The sequence below is a fragment of the Argopecten irradians genome, chromosome 11, assembly GCF_041381155.1.
Source record: "Argopecten irradians isolate NY chromosome 11, Ai_NY, whole genome shotgun sequence".
In the NCBI taxonomy this organism is placed as follows: domain Eukaryota; kingdom Metazoa; phylum Mollusca; class Bivalvia; order Pectinida; family Pectinidae; genus Argopecten; species Argopecten irradians.
The window spans coordinates 26,844,233-26,864,707 of NC_091144.1; the positions used below are offsets into that span (position 1 = coordinate 26,844,233).

General features: G+C 37.0%; 1 protein-coding gene across 2 annotated transcripts; it reads right to left on the minus strand.

Annotated features, from left to right (window-relative positions):
• Positions 1-1,436: 1,436 nt before the first annotated feature.
• Positions 1,437-19,097, minus strand: LOC138335147 (nucleotide exchange factor SIL1-like). Of its 2 annotated transcripts, none has more exons than XM_069284095.1 (10): positions 18,983-19,097; positions 16,773-16,947; positions 15,594-15,686; positions 12,263-12,379; positions 11,880-11,980; positions 10,002-10,190; positions 8,585-8,706; positions 7,740-8,004; positions 2,330-2,385; positions 1,437-1,864 (listed from the first exon to the last, which is right to left on the minus strand). In XM_069284095.1, the coding sequence occupies exons 2-10, from the start codon at positions 16,942-16,944 to the stop codon at positions 1,570-1,572; spliced, it is 1,410 nt and encodes a 469-aa protein (XP_069140196.1). In that variant the 5' UTR covers positions 16,945-16,947; positions 18,983-19,097; the 3' UTR covers positions 1,437-1,569. The 2 variants fall into 2 exon arrangements, with proteins under 2 accessions (XP_069140196.1, XP_069140195.1); XM_069284094.1 differs by lacking the exon at positions 18,983-19,097 and adding an exon at positions 18,817-18,975.
• Positions 19,098-20,475: the final 1,378 nt, after the last annotated feature.

Sequence of the window (20,475 nt, forward strand, 5' to 3'; positions counted from 1 at the left end):
TGTGAAGTGCTAACCAACGGACATAGTTTTATGCTTTGAATTATATGATTATCTGTGTTGTTTTAGATCTAGGTAATAATTTTTGAGAATTTCTAGATATCCAATCTGTCACAATGTTAACATCATTAAAGGCTGCCATAGTCAAAACAGATCTTGTTATCTATTACTCACTTGCCTGGTACAACACACGATAAAATGTAAACTCATGTGAATCATATGTTTTGCACCAAACAATTCTGCCATTATGGTCCCCGCTATCTATAGCACATCGGATGTGACTAACCGTTGTTAGCTTTGTAAAAGCAAAATTATTGGTTCTTATTTGACCACAAACATTTTCAGTCAAAAAACAGCGACATTTGTGTCTACAGTACATGTATATGTATATAAAGCGAAATCTAGTTAACAAATGGTAGAAGAATAGCAACTGTAAATGGGATGGAGCGTCAACACCAAGGGTTCCGTGCAAAACTTTTATTTCGTTTACATGTTTCGGATGGCTAGGCCAACCGTCATCAGAACAAATTTACATCGGCCTAGCCATCCGAAACATGTAAACGAAATAAAAGTTTTGCATGGAACCCTTGGTGTTGATGCTCCATCCCATTTACAGTTGCTATTCACTATCGTCTATGGGGCGCTGTTGAATACTTTTAGTATCCACCTCGGATTCCTCCACCGAATCTTCGCCGACCAGCACCCTCAGGACATTGGATACCTCCGCCACCCCCGTTATTTACAAATGGTAGAAGAGAACAAGTACGAACTTTAGGTAAACAATCATGACAATCTCACAATCGGATTACAGTCTCATGATTCACGATAAGGTGACAATCTCACGATAGGATGAAAATCTTATAATAGACTAACAATGTCAAGATAGGATGACAATCTCACAATAAGGTGACAATCTCATGACAGGGTGACAATCTCATGACAGGGTGACAATCTTATGACAGGATGGCAATCTCATGATAGATGACAATCTCATGATAGGATAAAAATATCATGATAGGGCGGCAATCTCACAATAGGGTGACAATCTAATAATAGAATGACAATCTCATGATAGGGTGACCATCTCATGACAAGGTGGCAATCTCATGACAGGGTGGCAATCTCATGACAGGGTGGCAATCTCATGACAGGGTGGCAATCTCATGACAGGGTGACAATCTCATGACAGGGTGTTTGACACAATCTCATGACAGTGACAGGAGGCAATCTCAGGTTGGTAATCTCATGACAGGGTGGTAATCTCGTGATAGGGTGACAATCTCATGACAGGGTGGCAATCTCATGATAGGGTGGCAATCTCATGACAGGATGAACGTCTCATGACAGGGTGACAATCTCATGACAGGATGACAATCTCACAATAGGCAACCATTGGGTCCATAATATAACTCTCATTTTGTAACCATCCAAAACAGACAAAATAACAAATCAGTTGTTCAAAGAAAATTTAATAAACTTGTTAAATTTATAAATAGTAATTGAAAAAAAATAAAACACAAAAATCAATATAAAATAAAAATGACTTATTATTTAACATTATGGTAAAATGTATTAAAGTTCATCTTTAGAATCAGTTGGTGATGATGATATGATTTGTTTGATATATTGTGTGATTCCTGTAAAATACTGATCATCTTGTTCCATTTCCTCTGCTGCTAAGCCAGAGTATTCCTGTAGAAGGTTTTGAAGTAAAGAATTAGCTGATAGAATATCATCCCCACACGTATCCTTCAGTGTAAGCATTGCCTGTAGTACCTTCTCTTTCCCGTCATGGTCTGGTGCCCCCAGTAACCGTGGTAACCAGGAACACAAACCCTGCTCCCTTATAGCCTCTCGGAGATGGACCCTAAAAATAATGATAATTATGGCTAATGAGAGTACCTAGAATAAGGTAAATATCTTATTACATATTGAAATTCTTTCTGTTTTTGGCTACATGGTTGCATTTTATAAATGCATGTTGTTTTAAATCTTTTTAAAAGTTTTTAAAATAGCAAATAAATAAGAATAGGTGAGATTCATATTGGGGAAAAATATGCTTATAAGACTTTTAAAACAATAACTTTCAATCAATACATACTTTTAGAGCAAGGACATCAAACGAAATATATTATCAGATATATAAGTTTTTGTTTAGACACTTTTATAAATGATTGTAAAGGACTCTTGAAAGAAGAACGGTGTATCATAAGAGGTTCTGAAGAACACTTCGCAAATGTAGATTTATTCAAGGTTGATGTGACTTTGATTAGATCCTTTCCATAAACCAAAACTTCCCAAGAACCTTGTTTGTGATAAAATGTCAACTTACATTTTATACTGTTGGACCTTGTCTGTATTTTTTGCCTCCATTGAAATTGCAAAATCCTGGAAAGATAAAGGAAGTATTACATTTGGAAATCAGTGTCCGTTGATGATTTCACTCTTTAACATTGGCCAGGGAAATCATCTGACTTCTTTTATATTATAATTAAAAGTTGTGTAAAGGATGACCTGAACCTGACATGCAACAATATTTCAACGAGTCATTGCTTATTTCTTCTCATTTGTGAGAATACAATTAAATTTTTGTATGTTGTACCTCTATATTTATCATATATGTTATAAATATCGTAAGTCATATGTAAAAACACAATTTTGATGTCGCATGTAATGATGATGTCAGGACTCAGGATCAAAATAGAACGTTTCACAGTCATCTCGGTAGACAGAAGTCAAATCCTAACCCATTTTCGCCACTCTTATATAAGACAAGAGGCCCAGAGGGCCTGTATCGCTCACCTGGTTTGTAATGCCAAGTAATATTCTGAATACAGGTTCATTGTTTCTTTTCTGAAGGAATTATAATATTAACTTCTAAATCCCCTATTGGGCCCCACCCCTCCTGCCCCCAGGGGGTCAGAGCCAAAATTTACACAAGTTCTGTTTCCCCTTCCCCCAAGGATGTTTATGGCTAAATTTGGTCACAATCCAAGCAAAACTCTTGGACTAGTAGCGATCTATAGGATTTACCTCTATTTCCCCTATTGGGCCCCACCCCTCCTGCCCCCGGGGAGCCAGAGCCAAAATTTACACAAGTTCTGTTCCCCTTCCCCCAAGGATGTTTGTGGCCAATTTGGTTACATTCCATGCATAACTCTATGACTAGTAGCGATCTATAGGATTTACCTCTATTTCCCCTATTGGGCCCCACACCTCCTGCCCCCGGGGGGCCAGAGCCAAAAGTTACACAAGTTCTGTTCCCCTTCCCCAGTATTGTCAACTCACCCGATTTTCCCGGGTTGACCCGTTTTTTAGACATTTTAGAATGCGTAACCCGATTGACCCGTCGGGTCATCAAATAACCCGATTTTCAGCACTTGTACAAAAGTGTATAAAGCTCACAAAAATTAGGTCAGATAAAGCCATAAGCGCAATTTTAATTACACCTCAGGGCTTAAGACTCATATCAGGCCCCTGTATACCCAAACTTTCATAAAGGTGTGAAATTGTAGCAATTAATCTATTCAGTTATGCATCACGATGTCCATGATCGTTTTTAGCCAGAGCCAGCTAGCAAAATCAGACATGGCCAATCAATACTGTTTAAAATCAGAAATAATCTCTTCAAAACTCTTTAAAAGTAGTTAAAGTACAAACAATTATGATTTCAGACAAAGATTTACTCACATAAATAAAACATAGTCAACGTGAACGGTATGCTGTTGCAGTAGGCAGGCAAGCCAATCATAATGACCGCCATTTTGTTTAGTCAAAGATAATAGTGAAACCGGACATGTGTAGAACAAAAAAAATCAGGATTTCATTTATTTGATATTTTAAAAATTACATTTTTTTTATTAATTTTCAGATATTAATTACATCATTACAAAAAATATCATAAATATTATTGAATAACAATATGAAGACAATAAATATATGCATATTTTAAGGTTTAAAATGTGTTAAAATTATACTAAAATGTGGTTCCGCACATGACCCTTGTTTTGACCCTTTCACTCGTTTTTTCAAGGGTGATCACCCGATTTGACCTCATTAGAGGTTGGCAATACTGCTTCCCCCAAGGATGTTTGTGGCCAAATTTGGTTACATTCCACGCAGAACTCTATGACTAGTAGCGATCTATAGGATTTAACTCTATTTCCCCTATTGGGCCCCACCCGTCCTGCCCCCGGGGGGCCAGAGCCAAAATTCATACAAGTTCTGTTCCCCTTCCCCCAAGGATGTTTGTGGCCAAATTTGGTTACATTCCATTCAGAACTCTATGACTAGTAGCGATTTAAAGGATTTACCTCTATTTCCCCTATTGGGCCCTGCCCTTCCTGCCCCCGGGGAGCCAGAGCCAAAATTTATACAAGTTCTGTTCCCCTTCCCCCAAGGATGTTTGTGGCCAAATTTGGTTACATTCCATTCAGAACTCTATGACTAGTAGCGATTTAAATGATTTACCTCTATTTCCCCTATTGGGCCCCACCCCTCCTGCCCCCGGGGGACCAGAGCCAAAATTTATACAATTTCTGTTCCTCTTCCCCCAAGGATGTTTGTGGCCAAATTTGGTTACATTCCATTCAGAACTCTATGACAAGTAGCGATTTAAATGATTTACCTCTATTTCCCCTATTGGGCCCCGCCCCTCCTGCCCCCGGGGAGTCAGAGGCAAAATTTATACAAGTTCTGTTCCCCTTCCCCCAAGGATGTTTGTGGCCAAATTTGGTTACATTCCATTCAGAACTCTATGACTAGTAGCGATTTAAAGGATTTACCTCTATTTCCCCTATTGGGCCCCGCCCCTCCTGCCCCCGGGGAGTCAGAGCCAAAATTTATACAAGTTCTGTTCCCCTTCCCCCAAGGATGTTTGTGGCTAAATTTGGTTACATTCCATTCAGAACTCTATGACTAGTAGCGATTTAAAGGATTTACCTCTATTTCCCCTATTGGGCCCCGCCCCTCCTGCCCCCAGGGGGTCAGAGCCAAAATTTATACAAGTTCTGTTCCCCCTCCCCTAAGGATGTTTGTGGCCAAATTTGGTTACAATCCATGCAGAACTCTAGGACAAGTAGCGATTTATAGGATTAACCTCTATTTCCCATATTGGGCCCCGCCCCTCCTGCCCCCAGGGGGTCAGAGCCAAAATTTATACAAGTTCTATTCCCCCTCCCCCAAGGATGTTTGTGGCCAAATTTGGTTACAATCCATGCAGAACTCTATGACTAGTAGCGATTTAAAGGAAATGTTGACGGACAGACGGACGGACGGACGGACGGACGGACGGACGGACGGACGGACGGACGGACGGACGACGGACGCCGCTCCATGACATAAGCTCACCGGCCCTTCGGGCCAGGTGAGCTAAAAATTGATAGTTTTGTCTATATTTCCTTAAAGGCCCACCACCTTTCCTGACAAAATTTAAATGCTTCTAAAAATCATAAATAAGATAGGAATATATATATCTATCGATGACCTAAGATGAGGTTACAACATGAAGCTTGTGCAAGATATCCTGCGTAATATATGATAACAGTTGGGTTTCATTTCACTGTTTTGCCTTTTGGCGCAGTGATAATGAACTACCGTGCAGTATTTAGGACGAGGGCGGGAAACATAAGCAGTTTTCTCCCTTAAGGATTTTTTCCTGCTGGTCCTAAGGACTGGCGGACCCTAAAAGTTACTAGTCCTGACCGAAAGTTATTGGTCTTCACAAATTTATAATTAATCCTTGTTAATGTAGGTTATATAATTACTAGCAAAGTATAAGTTTTACTAACAAACAAGAGTTGTTGGAGAACAGCAAAGCTCGCCTATTCAGAAGAAGTTGATGTTCAAGTATTTACTATTTAAACATGGAAATATGACAAATTAACAGACTCAAAAACCCCCTAAAGGGCCCCAAATTGGTTGTATTATCACGTTCAGCATCCATACACATTAGGAAAATAAAATCATAAACATTTATGATGACTTAAGCTTAAACAATAGACAAAATAGAAACTTGCTCAAAAACTTTAACGTGGAAATATGACAAATTAACAGACTCAAAAAAAACCTAAAGGGCCCCAAATTGGTTGTATTATCACGTTCAGCATCCATACACATTAGGAAATAAAATCATAAACATTTATGATGACTTCAGCTTAAACAATTGACAAAATAGAAACTTGTCAAAAACTTTAACATGGAAATATGACAAATTAACAGTCAAAAAAAAACTAAAGGGCCCCAAATATCAAAATCATTAACATTTATGATGACTTAAGCTTAAAACAATTGATGAAACAGAAACTTGCTCAAAAACTTTAACGTGAAATGGGACGCCAACGCTGACGCCGACGCCGGGGTGACAACATTAGCTCCCCCATTCTTCGAATAGGCGAGCTAACAAATTAACAATTTTGCAAGCAATACACATTAAAGCACTTTCAGCTCTAGGTCAAGGACTCCATATTAAAATACATATATCAGAACCCAATTTGATCTTCAATCTTTCACAATTCTACTGCTGCTTTTTTGTTTACAAGAAAAACTTGTAGGCCTATAAAAACTGCATCAATGCAATTTTTGTAGACCCTTTTTGGGACTGAATAAATACTTCTACCAGTGTTATTTTCGAAAAAAAAACTATGATGTCAAGGAAGTCTCATAAGTGAAGATTTATTTGCAAAACATGAAGAAGCAACCATTTTCCTTTTTAAGTGCACCATGTTTGTTTACGCTTACATGTATAAGTGAAGTGCCTATGAAAGCTGTATGCACATGTTTGTTTTCTGATGAAAAGTACCCGGTATTCATGGAGCTTACTACAATTATTTAAGCTTTCAGAAGTAACACTACAGTAAGTGGGTACTGCAGTAGATTGCTACCTTTAGTATGCATCCTAAATAAGACAAAAACTAAAGCCACTCACTTGGATATCGCATATGTACATGGTCAATGTCATCATTTAAATGGCAGTGAAAACATCGAGAGTGTTAGATAATGATAGAATTAGGTTTAGAGAGTGATCAACAATACAATCAACTATACATGTGTATCTTCTCTTTGGACACAAAAAGTTGCTGGTCAAAGGACCAGGGACATGATGAAAATTGTCTGCCCGTCTATAAAGTTGCCGGTCACGGGCAGACGGACAGGTGTTAAATTCAAACGCTGAACATATAAGGGAACCGCGTCATGAAAATTAACATTTTATTTATTCAATCAAATTGTTCAGAAGGTGATGATAAGTGTAGTATTTAAATACATGTTATGATATAAATAGAATCTTACACTCATGGCTACCAGTAAGTTATATGAAACTTATCAAACTTGTTCAATAATTTATTCAATCTAATCAAAATTACACTTTTAGCTGCACTCCACTACCATGCTCTATGCTACACTCAGAATGATCCCTGGCCTAGAATCTGAACATATCGGGACATACTATGTATATACCTAGTAGCCGGTTATACTTCCGAGAGGATCAACCACACAGAAGATTTCATAAGCAACATGCTGATTGGCTAACCATAGAGGTCATGCTGAGGTGACCCTAAACAGGTCTTGTATTAGGGCGTAACGTAGAGCATCATAGTGGTGTAGAATTAAAAGTCTAATTTTAATTAAGATTGATAATTTATTATGCCACACGCTTAAGGTTCTTGCAAATTATTGAACTAGTTTATATATTGGTATATTAAATAGCCACTCATGTAAAATCCTTTATATCTTTCTTTTCCTACCTTTTCTACGATAAGATCCTGAAGTAGGGTGATGACTTTGATGTGTAGACTGGTAAGATCCTTGGTATGGGGGGACATCCCCTTCAGAGCTGCCAGACCCCCGAGGTCTAGGAGTCGCTTCTGAGCGTAGGGGAAGTGTCGGATCAGTGAAGACATGGCGTACAGAAGACGCGGCAGGATCTTCTCCTCAGTCTCAGTCGACAACATACGGATTAGCTGGGGTAGAATTCCTGCCTCCAAAGCCTTGACCTGAACCTCAGGGTTACTAAAGGACATACAGATATCAATATGTTAGAACAAACTATTTTTTTAGAGTTCATTGGCCTATCAAAGATTTCTGATATATATCTTGGGTATTTCAGATATCCCTGGTTTCTGATCAATTATACAGGTTTTATCACAGTAACTTTTAAAACTCTAGCATTCTCTGACAAAGTATCAAAAGAGTTTATTAATACAAACAGTTACAAATCATTATAAACAAGTTCAAATTGGGTGTTTGAGACAAGATTGAATCCCTAAAAATAAACCCTCAGCTATCAATATACCTGCCCAATGTTGGTATCAAAATCCTATCCCAGACGTATGGGCTAAAGACAGAATGTCAAGGTACCTAAACTACATAGTCTTAGAGCAACCCCAAAAGGAAATAAATTAAAGATCTCGATGGAAAATTTACCTGAACTATTCCACATCATACATGAAACCAATTTCTAAAGACTCCGGCACATTAAATTGTCATATAATTTCTCACCTTGAATTTTAGAAGTGTATCATTAAAGAAACCTTGGCCAATTTATACATGTATTACCCGGGTATAAGACAAAAGAGACTGCTATTCTTACCTCTGAACAGCTGAACCGATAACAAAAGCTGACTGCCCCCGGGTCACAGCCAGACTATCATTCAGTCCCCTCATCAACAGTTTCATTCCTCCCAGATTACAGAACACCTGGGCATTGTCTATCTGTCATACAAACAATACAATATCTGTCATACAAACAATACAATATCTGTCATACAAACAATCTGTCATACAAACAATACAATATCTGTCATACAAACAATACAATATCTGCCATACAAACAATACAATATCTATCACAAACCTGTGGACAATACATACATTTGTTAATATATAGGGTTACAGTATAATTTGTCTAAACTGTACCTATGTCATTTGGACCAGCATATTGGGCTCCTGTATATAGTTTCCAGATTACACAGGTTTTAATTACGATAATGCCATACAATTAAGGCAGGATAGACAGATCTGGATAAGACAAGGACCAGTTTCGACAGGTTATATAAATTGTGTGTGTCCATTGAGAAAATAATATATATACATTGTATGCTAAAGATTGTAATGAAAATCAGCACCAAAAACGGCATTGGTAAACTTTTCATTGTATATTATCGTTTGGTATTTAAATGGACATTTGGAAAGTAGGTAAATATAAATGGATCGCTTTCAACTCCCCACTTTATACTAGCGTGATGTACATATGTGCAATAAGTCAGGAACCTCACTTCGCAGTGCCCTGTCGAATGAAAAGTCTCGTTTGACTTTTGACTTATCATTCTTACGCTAAATACAAATTGTTTTATAACAAATATGGCTTAAACTTCATTTGTCAACCATCGTAAATTAGAAAATAATCTAAAAATGTGGAAAACAAATAGTCCTTGTCATGTCAGCAAGTTAGTTGTTCATTATAACCTCGCTTTCGGCCAGCTTTCGTTTTGTGTTCCAAAAATTGAATATGTCGGTCTATTTTTATCATTTTTGAGGTAAGTACTCCCCATGTTTTCCTGTCGTTTTAGATAACCAATCATTGTAATAAAATAGTCAATAAACATCTGAAAACCATATCTAAGCATAGAAAACAAAGTAATTAAGGTTCATGTCCCTTTAACTTTAATAAATCAATTATTTCATATATAGTTCTATTTAAATCCGGAAAATACGGTATGCAGAACTCGATAAAACACAGCGGATCCTCATTAATCTGGACACTTAATTGTATCCTCAACCTAAAGTGTCAGGATTGAGAATTTTCCAGACTGCAGAATTTGTATGTAATTAATGATTGAATCTGTTTCTGTGCGGATTGGACAAATATTTGTTTAGAAGCAATGTCAGTCCAGAGTTATTCAGACTATCAATATCAGACTATCAATATCATGTGTTCAAATTATCGTACATCCACTGTTCCCAGTTTTGTCTCATCTTCAGAATGCTCAATTAAAAGTTTACTGTACCTGATGTAAATAAAACTCCAGATCGTCTAACAGATTCTTTTTCTGTGTGCTGTCCAAGTCTGTTGAATTCAGTTTATGGAACAAATCTGTAACTATCTCTCCATCCGTCTTGATATTCGTATTCATATCGGAGAGTTCCTTTTTCAAGTCTTCATACTTTCTGAAAGTTTTCAGTACTTCCTTCTCTCTCTGTTAGAAGAAATATATAACACTTTAAAAGTACATACCGTATACGACCCAATAAGCGCCCATCCCCCTTTTTAAGGACTTGATTTTAATTGCACAGGCATGCATAAAGACCAAAGCTACACAAAACTGTATAAATTTGCAATAATTTCGTCTTATTAGCACCTTTTAATTTTTTTATTAATTTTTTTAACTCCCTGGGCACTTACTGGGTCGAATATGGTCATTGTACATGTATACTGTAAACCAAACTTATTTTCTCAGCAACTGAATTTCTCATTTTCATGTCCATCAATGTTATCACTGTAATATTTGTAAGATGCTTAATTGTACTTATCAGAGTGACATATTTTCACAAATTCAAATTGACAGCTAATTATGCAGAAATATGCAAACATTACTTGCGAAAACAAGTTGGTTTACGGTATATTGAACTTTGCATATACAGTGTAACTTCCCAAAACCGAACCTTCTTAAAACCGATCATCTCTAGAAACCGAACATGGATGTCATGTACGGAATGAATTCCTCTTCATTAATAGTATATAAAACTTCCCAAAACTGGTCCCTCCCAATTCCGAATACCGGACCGATTTTGAGATCGGAATAGTCAAATTTAACTAAAATACACTTCTGAAAACCAGCCTTACCTGAGCGACACCAATAGATTGCATGGAGGTCTGATCAACCGACCTTGAAATACACACGTACATTATGTACCTGTACCATAGTTGTCTCATGCCATGTCCTTGGGCATGTATACAGATGTGAAGGCTTTTAATTATATTTAACGAAGGTCTACCACGTGCTCGCGGTTTGTTTATTGTAGGAAAACAAGCAGAGCTAGTAATAAAGAGAAAGTTTCGTATTCAAATCACACGGGTTTCTTATTTACATATGTAGTTGTCGGATAACGTAAATTATCTGTATGAAGAAGCCGAAGCCATGTATTGTTTTAGAAAATGACTATGTCATATAATGACATGCATCAACTGATCATCGTGTAATTATAATTAGACCATATGATTCTTGACGTAACTGGAAGCGATCGGCCGTATGTAGGTTAGTGCAGACGAGAACATACCCAAGAACATTCACGCAACTAACTAACTAAACTACGTTTATAAGCGGTAACAAAGTCAAGATTGTTGTAATCCATTCCTTTTAAACGCATGAGTCTCTCTTTTGTGATAACATCATATTAACAATCAATATTGGTCGGTTTTAACGAACACTAGGCATATATGCGGTACACTAGTGTAAAAAACGACTTCAGATCGATTAAATCCGGATCGTAATGATCGGTATTCGGTTCACTTCTCCAAACTGAACCCTCTCTAAACCAGCCGACATTATATGCACTGTCCATGATCGGTTTCGGGAGGTTCCACTGTACCAAGTAACAATATCAAATTTAGCCTGTACTCATACAATTAGAAAAAACAAATTGGCTATTTGTTTTTAATTTCTTTTGCATTTAAATCAAACCTTTTTCTTGTAGTACCTCATTCTCAGTTTGTAAAATACAGCGAAGTACACATAATTTAAATTGTTTACATTAAAACAAAATGACGGACTCAGTTTTTTCCTCTAGCTTTCATTTTCAGTGATAATGGTGGCAGAAGAAAGCAATCAAAATATCTAAGATGATGACCTAGCTGCGCCCTTATTAGGTCAAATATGGTAACATACCTCTTTGTTATCCTGCTCATCTAGCTTTGTGGTTTTGAATTCCTTCAATGCTTCTTTAAGCTGTTGAGGGGTAAAAGATTTCTGGTTTGGATTTACCATACCTGTTGAATAAAAAACAGTTTGAACTCTTTGTAATCTTCCCGCTGAAATGACGTTAGCAAGGGATATCATCCTTTAGCGTCATTCTATCACCAATGCAAACAATTATCCCACACAAACATCAGGTATCACGTGGTATGTGAATTAGTCACATTACGGTACATTAGAGAAACAGCTAAAAGTTGGAAATAGACTCCAACAAGCTATTTTCTTATTGTAGGTCAATAGTCTAAATATAGGTCAAAGTGACTTAATTTAAATTCACTGCAACATGTTTTAATTACCTTCTCGATCACCAGATTTCCAGTATTTATTTTCCTCATCACCCTCCATTAGCTTTGCCTCTCTGTCCCCCGTTTGTAGATTCATACGAACATGGAGACCAGCCGGTACAGACTGACCTAAAATTACATCACAACTGAATATGGGACACTTTTTACAGATGATGTAAATAATCTATGATATAAAATTCATTGTCTTTCAACCAAACAGGGCAGTGGTGGTTGAGAGATGTCTCAACATTATAATTACGACTAATAAAAAAAATTTCCAACTCAAGGTCATTTTGGTTTGTTTTGATTAGAGTTGATTAATGTCCTATGAAATCAGGATCATTTAAGGACGTGCCAGGTTTGTTGGTGGAGGAAAGCTGGAGTACTCAGAGAAAAATCAATAGTCATAAGCAAGTACCTGGCAATTGCTCCACATGGGATTGCAAAGGATTATGAGTTCAAAACCCATGTGGGGCAGCTGCCAGAATTATCAAGATACTGATGGCTAGTCCTTGGTTTTTCTCCGATTACTCAAGCTTTCCTCCACCTCCTTACAGGGAACATCCTTTAATGACTCGGCTGTTAATTAGGTATATAGCAATCAATTTTTTCTTAATGGAAGTTAAAAAGAAATTTATAAATAGTGTTGAATTGAAAAAGTAAGAATCTAATTATCCACAAAATATAACAAAAATAATCAATTAATTTTTAATTATAAGTCTATATTATAAAGTATCTTAAAAATTAAAATGATCTTGTCAATCTATAGATATTTTACCTTTGTTGAAAATATAGTTGCTAAGCTACAATTAATTTGCTTCTGCAGCTGTTGCATTCACAGCTACCAAACAATTTATTTCCATTAAAATGTGATACTATAAAATGACAATATTTTTTGGGGCATTGTTGTTCTGTTCACCTGATGTTAAAATCATCTGATCAGGGATGCCTCATGTGCTGGTAACATCTGTGTCAATTGTCCCGACACATTTGTGTTACAAAGTTCTGCCTCAGGATCAATGTTTATCTATTATGAACCATCCATACACTTGATGTGACGTTATCTATGATACAAATGTACCAACACATTAAGGATCAGATCGTACAATGGGTATAGCCACTGTAATTAATGATGATAGATGCACTAGCGGTCCACTTAACAGCTGTCGCTCAATCCCAAAAACGCTCATTTTCCATTACCCTACACTTTTACCCTCCAACAGTTTTTTGTATCACTTTAGCTTGCATGCTTCTGTAATTAACATTATGGTAACTTATTTCACAATCTAGATCCTAGAAGGAGAATAAAACCAACAGTATCCAATAAAGAAAAAAAAATCTGTTTGAGGCCCATGGGCCTTAACGGTCATCTGACTATTAGTACAATACAACATAGTCGTTTAAAGATTTTAGCCTATTTGACCTCTGTGACCTTGATTGAAGGTCAAGGTAATTCATTTGAACAAACTTGGTAGCCCTTCATCCCAGCATGCTACCAGCATGCCACATGCTCAATATCAGTACCCTGGGCCTTCTGGTTCTTGAGAAGACGTCATTTAAAGATTTTAGTCTATTTGCCGCCCGTGACCTTAAATGAAGATCAAGGTCATTCATTTGAATAAACTTGATAGCCCTTCATCCAAGCATGCTACATGCCCAATATCAGTACCCTGGGCCTTCTGGTTCTTAAGAAGAAGTCATTTAAAGATTTTAGCCTATTTGACCCCTGTGACCTTGAATGAAGATCAAGGTCATTCATTTGAACAAACTTGGTAGCCCTTTATCCCAGCATGCCACAGGCCTAATATCAGGTCTCTAGGCCTCTTCGTTATTCACAAGAATTTGTTTAAATGATTTTAGCCTATTTGACCCCTGTGACCTTGAATGAAGGTCAAGGTCATTTATTTGAACAAACTTGGAAGCCCTTCATCCCAGCATCCTACAGGCCAAATATCAGTACCCTGGGCCTTCTGGTTCTTGAGAAGAAGTCATTTAAATATTTTTGCCTTTTTGACCCCCGTGACCTTGAATGAAGGTTAAGGTCATTCATTTGAACAAACTTGGTAGCCCTTCATCCAAGCATGTCACAGGCCTAATATCAGTACCCTGGGCCTTCTGGTTCTTGAGAAGAAGTCGTTTAAAGATTTTAGCCTATTTGACCCTCGTGACCTTGAATGAAGGTCAAGGTCATTTATTTGAACAAACTTGGTAGCCCTTCATCCCAGCATCGTACAGGCCAAATATCAGTACCCTGGGCCTTCTGGTTCTTGAGAAGAAGTTGTTTAAAGATTTTAGCCTTTTTGACCCCTGTGACCTTGAATGAAGGTCAAGGTCATTTATTTGAACAAACTTGGTAGCCCTTCATCCCAGCATCCTACAGGCCAAATATCAGTACCCTGGGCCTTCTGGTTCTTGAGAAGAAGTTGTTTAAAGATTTTAGCCTTTTTGACCCTCGTGACCTTGAATGAAGGTCAAGGTCATTTATTTGAACAAACTTGGTAGCCCTTCATCCCAGCATGCCACAGGCCTAATATCAGGTCTCTAGGCCTCTTAGTTATTCACAAGAAGTTGTTTAAAGGATTTTAGCCTATTTGACCCCTGTGACCTTGAATGAAGGTCAAGGTCATTTATTTGAACAAACTTGGTAGCCCTTCATCCCAGCATGCCACAGGCCTAATATCAGGTCTCTAGGCCTCTTAGTTATTCACAAGAAGTTGTTTAAAGGATTTTAGCCTATTTGACCCCTGTGACCTTGAATGAAGGTCAAGGTCATTTATTTGAACAAACTTGGTAGCCCTTCATCCCAGCATCCCACAGGGCAAATATCAGTACCCTGGGCCTTCTGGTTCTTGAGAAGAAGTTGTTTAAAGATTTTAGCCTTTTTGACCCCTGTGACCTTGAATGAAGGTCAAGGTCATTCATTTGAACAAACTTGGTAGCCCTCCATTCCAGCAACCTACAGGCCAAATATGAGTACCCTGGGCCTTCTGGTTATTGAGAAGAAGTCGTTTGAATAAAAAGTTTACGCACGGCGCACGGCGGACGGCGGACGGCGGACGGCGGACGGCGCACGGCGCACGGCGCACGACGACGGACGGTGCATGATGACAATAGGTCATCCTGACCCTTCGTATCCAATAAAGAAAAAAACACATCTGTGTGATGTATGAACCGATACCATATTTGCCCCAATAAAACCCCAGTGTTACTAAAAAATGTCCCCTTCCTATTTTGGGGCCTCTACAAGTTCATTCACCTAGAATATAAATCTTTCTTTACATATGATATCCATGACACTGTTGCAATATCAATTAAAATACTATATAACATTAGTAAGTTTTACCTTTCCTGACAGTTTTCCATTCCTTCGTTGGATAAAACACATCCATATTGGATACCTCGTCTACATCCTCACTGCTTTCAACTGTTACTTCAACTGAAAATAATTAACACACCATTGACAACAATCATGGATAAACTAAAGTTGAAATCTTAATTAACACCATCTAGTCAGGGCTAACGCCACCCTTTCGCATTTTCGTTATTAACAAATCGATCTGGCTAATTGCTAAAACAAATTCATCCTAATTTGCAAAAAATGCTGAAGTTTTTCTTCACACAACCGATATCCAATCAGGCGGATACAAGCTTCAAACATTGTTTTCTTCAGTCGGATTACTTTCATAGCAAGTCTAAAACAGTTGATAAATTAATCAATTACAATAATACTGTACCATATATATTTTAATGTTGAAGGGATGTAAAGTGACAATATGCATGACTGAGTATGGTTTGTGTACTTTTCAATTGATGCATAAAATACATTATTAGATGCTTCTTAGTAATTTAATGTTTTTCATTATGAAATGATGTGAATGCACAATTTGCTAAATGAAATTCTTATTTGCTAAAGAGAAAAAAAATTACTTTCGCAACTTTTGTTAAGCAAACAGGAAAGTTAGTGTAAGCCCAGCTAGTGATGTAGGGTTTCTAAAATAAGATTTCGATATACACATCACCTCCGATATAAAGATATATAAAATTGCTCCCCTCGGCTAGCCATTATTATTACATGAAAGTTGTATGGTCTGTGACTTGTTGTATTTTTGGCATAGAAAAAGTACATTTGTATTTAGAGTGTTCTACATATTTTTCTCTGCCTCTTTAAGTTTCAAACTTTCAATATTTAACGACTTTTGTAAAGTCATTAAACAATCAAATTAAGATATTGATTTTTAACGTGTACACGTTCAAAATAGCTCAGAAGTATCCGAACTGTTCTGATCTCAACATGTATTGCCGATATTGACCGCATGATATGGCTCGCGAGGTTCCAATCTATAGTATACGGGTATCGTCGATGTCAGTCACGTGATGCAACTTGGTTTTCCATTATTAAACGAAAGTTTGAAACATTGCATTGACTGTGACATTTCTTTCAAACAGTATCGCTATAAGCACCCCCTTCCAACTTTCGGGAGTATTGGTTTATCAATGCAATCACTATTATCTATTTATTTACCATCATCATCAGCTGGATCCTGGGGAACCAATGTGAGTGCTCCCCCATTCCGTGCCTTGTCACCACCAGAGGGCGCTTTCTCTGTGTTGACCAATATGTGATAGCAGCAGATGAGAAAAAGAAACACACTGATGAAGTTCACCAGTCTCACTCCCTGTAGTAATGGCATCATATTCTGTAAACCAAAGTATACAGTTAAAGAATGAGTATATCAATTGGGAATAATATAAGATTTTCTGAAACAACGAGTGCAACAAAATTAAAGTTTTTTAATTTTCTGTGCCCGTTTTTTTAGGCTATAATACCAAGAAGTCTACATGTACAAAAATCTATGTATAATTATATATGGATGTCTTGAACTCTTGCCCGTCCTGCTTTGTGAACACAACATGGTAAAAACAAAAGGTACACAGAACAAATATTTCATTGTAAAATATTGATCCCTTGTATGTTATGAATGATAAATTGATTTGCTGTAAAAACTTATAAGTTTTTTCCAAGATTCTGTAATGAATAGGAAGAATATAAGCTATTTAGGAGAATTTTCTAAATTGTTGAAACTTAACCAAGTTAAGGTTAATTGCAAGATCCTTTTAGAGTGGCTGTTGAGAGTTTGAAAGGCCCTATATTTTCTTCTCTTCTACATGTATACAATCATAGGTACAAGGCCTAACTGTTTCACTGTGACTTATAAAGAAAAGATGCCATATAACTCTTTATATGAAATAGCAAAACAAAATTGGCCCAACAAAACAATATAATCATTAGTGTTGTCATCCTACTTTAATTATCGTTTGACATCCCAGTAGAACATTATATATAGTTAATCAGTACTAGTGTATCAAGGATATATACATCGTACATATGTATACATATTCATATATCACATAATATCCAGTGATTTTGCCTGTGTAATATTTTTGTATATGTCACTAGTGTAATATGACCTTATATAAGATATCCTATATATTTGTTTACACCAATCTATATATGAAGAAATATAATATTTTCAACTATTACACCGACCGTTCAATAAAACCTTGTTATATTGCACGGTTCGAAGTTATATTGCACGCTCCCATGGAAACGTTATATTGCACGGTTCGAGATGTTATATTGCACGGCTTTAGGAACACCTCGCTGTTGTTGTCTAGTTTTGTAGAAAACCTCCGAGGAATCGCGCGTAACAGTGAGTTACGTTATTATGACGTCACAAAGGTTCACGTTCAATTTCGCGCTAGCTTTATAGATCTCGAAACAAGCACGTCATGTAGACGTTTATCGAGTAGAGGACGGACACGGCGAATGTATTAGATCAAAAGGCTGCATGCAGGTCTAATATTGTTAAAGAAGACAATAAGACATCCAAACCGGAGTTACAACGTGACGTACGTGGTTTATACGTCAATCTTCAATAGGATTTGAAGCTTTTCCGTACGGTACGGTGCTGATGATTTTGTTAAGTGATTGTCGTATTCATTTTATAATAATATTCAACTGAAAAACTTGTGATTATGTAATAAAACAAATATTTCATGGGTTACTGTGCTCTAGTTCATAATATTTACCCCTCGGTGATGGTAATCAACAAATATTATATTGCACTCGGCCTTCGGCCTCGTGCAATATAACATTTGTTGATTACCACCACCTCGGGTTAAATATTATGAACTAGAGCACAGTAGGCCATGAAATATTTGTATAATATATAAGATATCCTATATATAATTGTATATATATTACATTTATGTGAGCTTACATGTACATTATGTATATGAAACCAATTCTGGCAGTCTTTGCAACTGGCCTTTTACATATCATGTTTTTCCACAAATAGAATATGCCTGACGACGTTCAGGCAGCTTATCAATTAAGAACAAGGATTTAAGTTATCAACAAAAAATGTACGTCCTTGATTAATTAAGATACAGTAAGAGTCGTTGTATGCATTACAGCTATATATTATGTACATGTATATTAACTGTTCTAGTAAAATACATGTATTCTACTGTAGCTATTGTCAACTAGCGCCTCAGGTACCTACCGGTTTTACATGTACTAGATCTAGAATCTAGTTGAGTGGTTTAGGTCTACACATCATTCCCAGCCAATGTAAAACCGTAAAAGGCTGATATGGATCTATCTCGACATTCCCCTTCAAGCATCCATCAGTTGTTTCTATATGATAACTATAAACACATGATACTTACTTATTATATAGGTCTGAGCGTTCAAAACGGCACAGTTTGCGTCAGATTTCCGAAGTGTGATGCGGCAGTCGCTGCTTCGTACACGTCAGAGCATCGAAGTCCTCTAACGTTATAGTAAGGAGAGTAGAGAAATATCCGATGTATTCCGAATGGTTTGTTTACCGGAAGTCTTGTAAATTTGGCGCCAATTTTAAAGTCATCAATGCAGCCACGTGGTCGCTGCTTAAGTGAAAATCCTCGACCAGACCAAAGAACAGCATTATCTCAGATTAAATATCTATAAAACCATAAAGACATTTACATTTCTGATAAAACATAGCTACGTAATCAAATCCGCATGCGCGTGTACACTGGGATTTTAGAATTATAATTAGAATCTAGTCACAGTTTAACATACATGTAGACCATTTTAGATGCTTTAGAAGTCTAGGGAAAAAACCGGTAACAATCTTACTCTACATTGTACTATATACACGTAAAATACAGTTCAATTTAGAGTGTGATTTTTACTAATTTTTATCTAGGCCCCTGTGATCGATAGGTGGGTCCTAATCTATGGAGTTCCAGGAGCCCTATTCCATCCATCCTCAATATTCCAGGGGTTCCGTTCACTTACGATCTCTACACCCCTGGACTATCTCATAGTGAAATTGAAGGCAGCTCAGCGGAAAACATTTGACCAATCACAGGCTAGCTAAGATTTCCTTTGAAGACTACAGAGAGTCTAACATCAAAGCCGCACAGTCAACCAAAGTGTACCGTTACAAGGCTCTTTTGAAGTACATCGTATGACTCAATTACCTGTTCTATTCTGTTGCCTCCAGTTTTACTATGAGATAGTCTAGGGGTGTAGAGATCGTAAGTGATCGGAACCCCTGGAGTATCAAGGATGTCAATCTAATTAAAATTTGATGTTCATTATCTACTCCGTACACTTCGTATTGTACGGAGTAGATAATGAACATCAAATTTTAATTAGATTGCAAGGATGTCTTCCATCATACATGTTCTTTTTCTGCAAGCGCCTGTGATCAAGAGAAAAGTTTTGCTTGATATGTGCTATTTAAATAATTTAATCTCATTTAAAATTCCAATATATGTACTCCAAGGACATAGATGATATCATCATTTATTATAAATCCCAATTTGATTAAAATACAGATCCCCATTATACACTACGTTACACTACGAGAGGTCATGTCAAAACGACGTGGATGCGGCGCAGTGGAAGAAGGCGCTGGTATGTTTGGCTAGGCGATTGGGTGCTGTAGATCGTGAGTTTGAGGCCTGTATACGACACGAGTCAATAAATTGTCATGCTTTGTTAAATTGTGTTTCTTTGATATTTAATGTTTACTAAACACAATGTATCGTATCAGAAACATATATACATAGAGATTGGCAACTCCTCCAATTTTACGATTTGCAGATGTACCTCTGTATGTGCTTAGGGGTTTTTAGATAAACTTTTAAATAGTTGAATGTAAAAGAAT

Coding starts and splice junctions, on each gene's coding strand:
- LOC138335147 (XM_069284095.1), bottom strand. CDS start 16,944: ATGATGCCATTACTACAGGGAGTGAGACTGGTGAACTTCATCAGTGTG. Junction 10,191..11,879: donor ATGAGCAGGATAACAAAGAG/GTATGTTACCAT, acceptor TTCTTCTAACAG/AGAGAGAAGGAAGTACTGAA. Junction 1,865..2,329: donor AAGGTCCAACAGTATAAAAT/GTAAGTTGACAT, acceptor CATTATTTTTAG/GGTCCATCTCCGAGAGGCTA.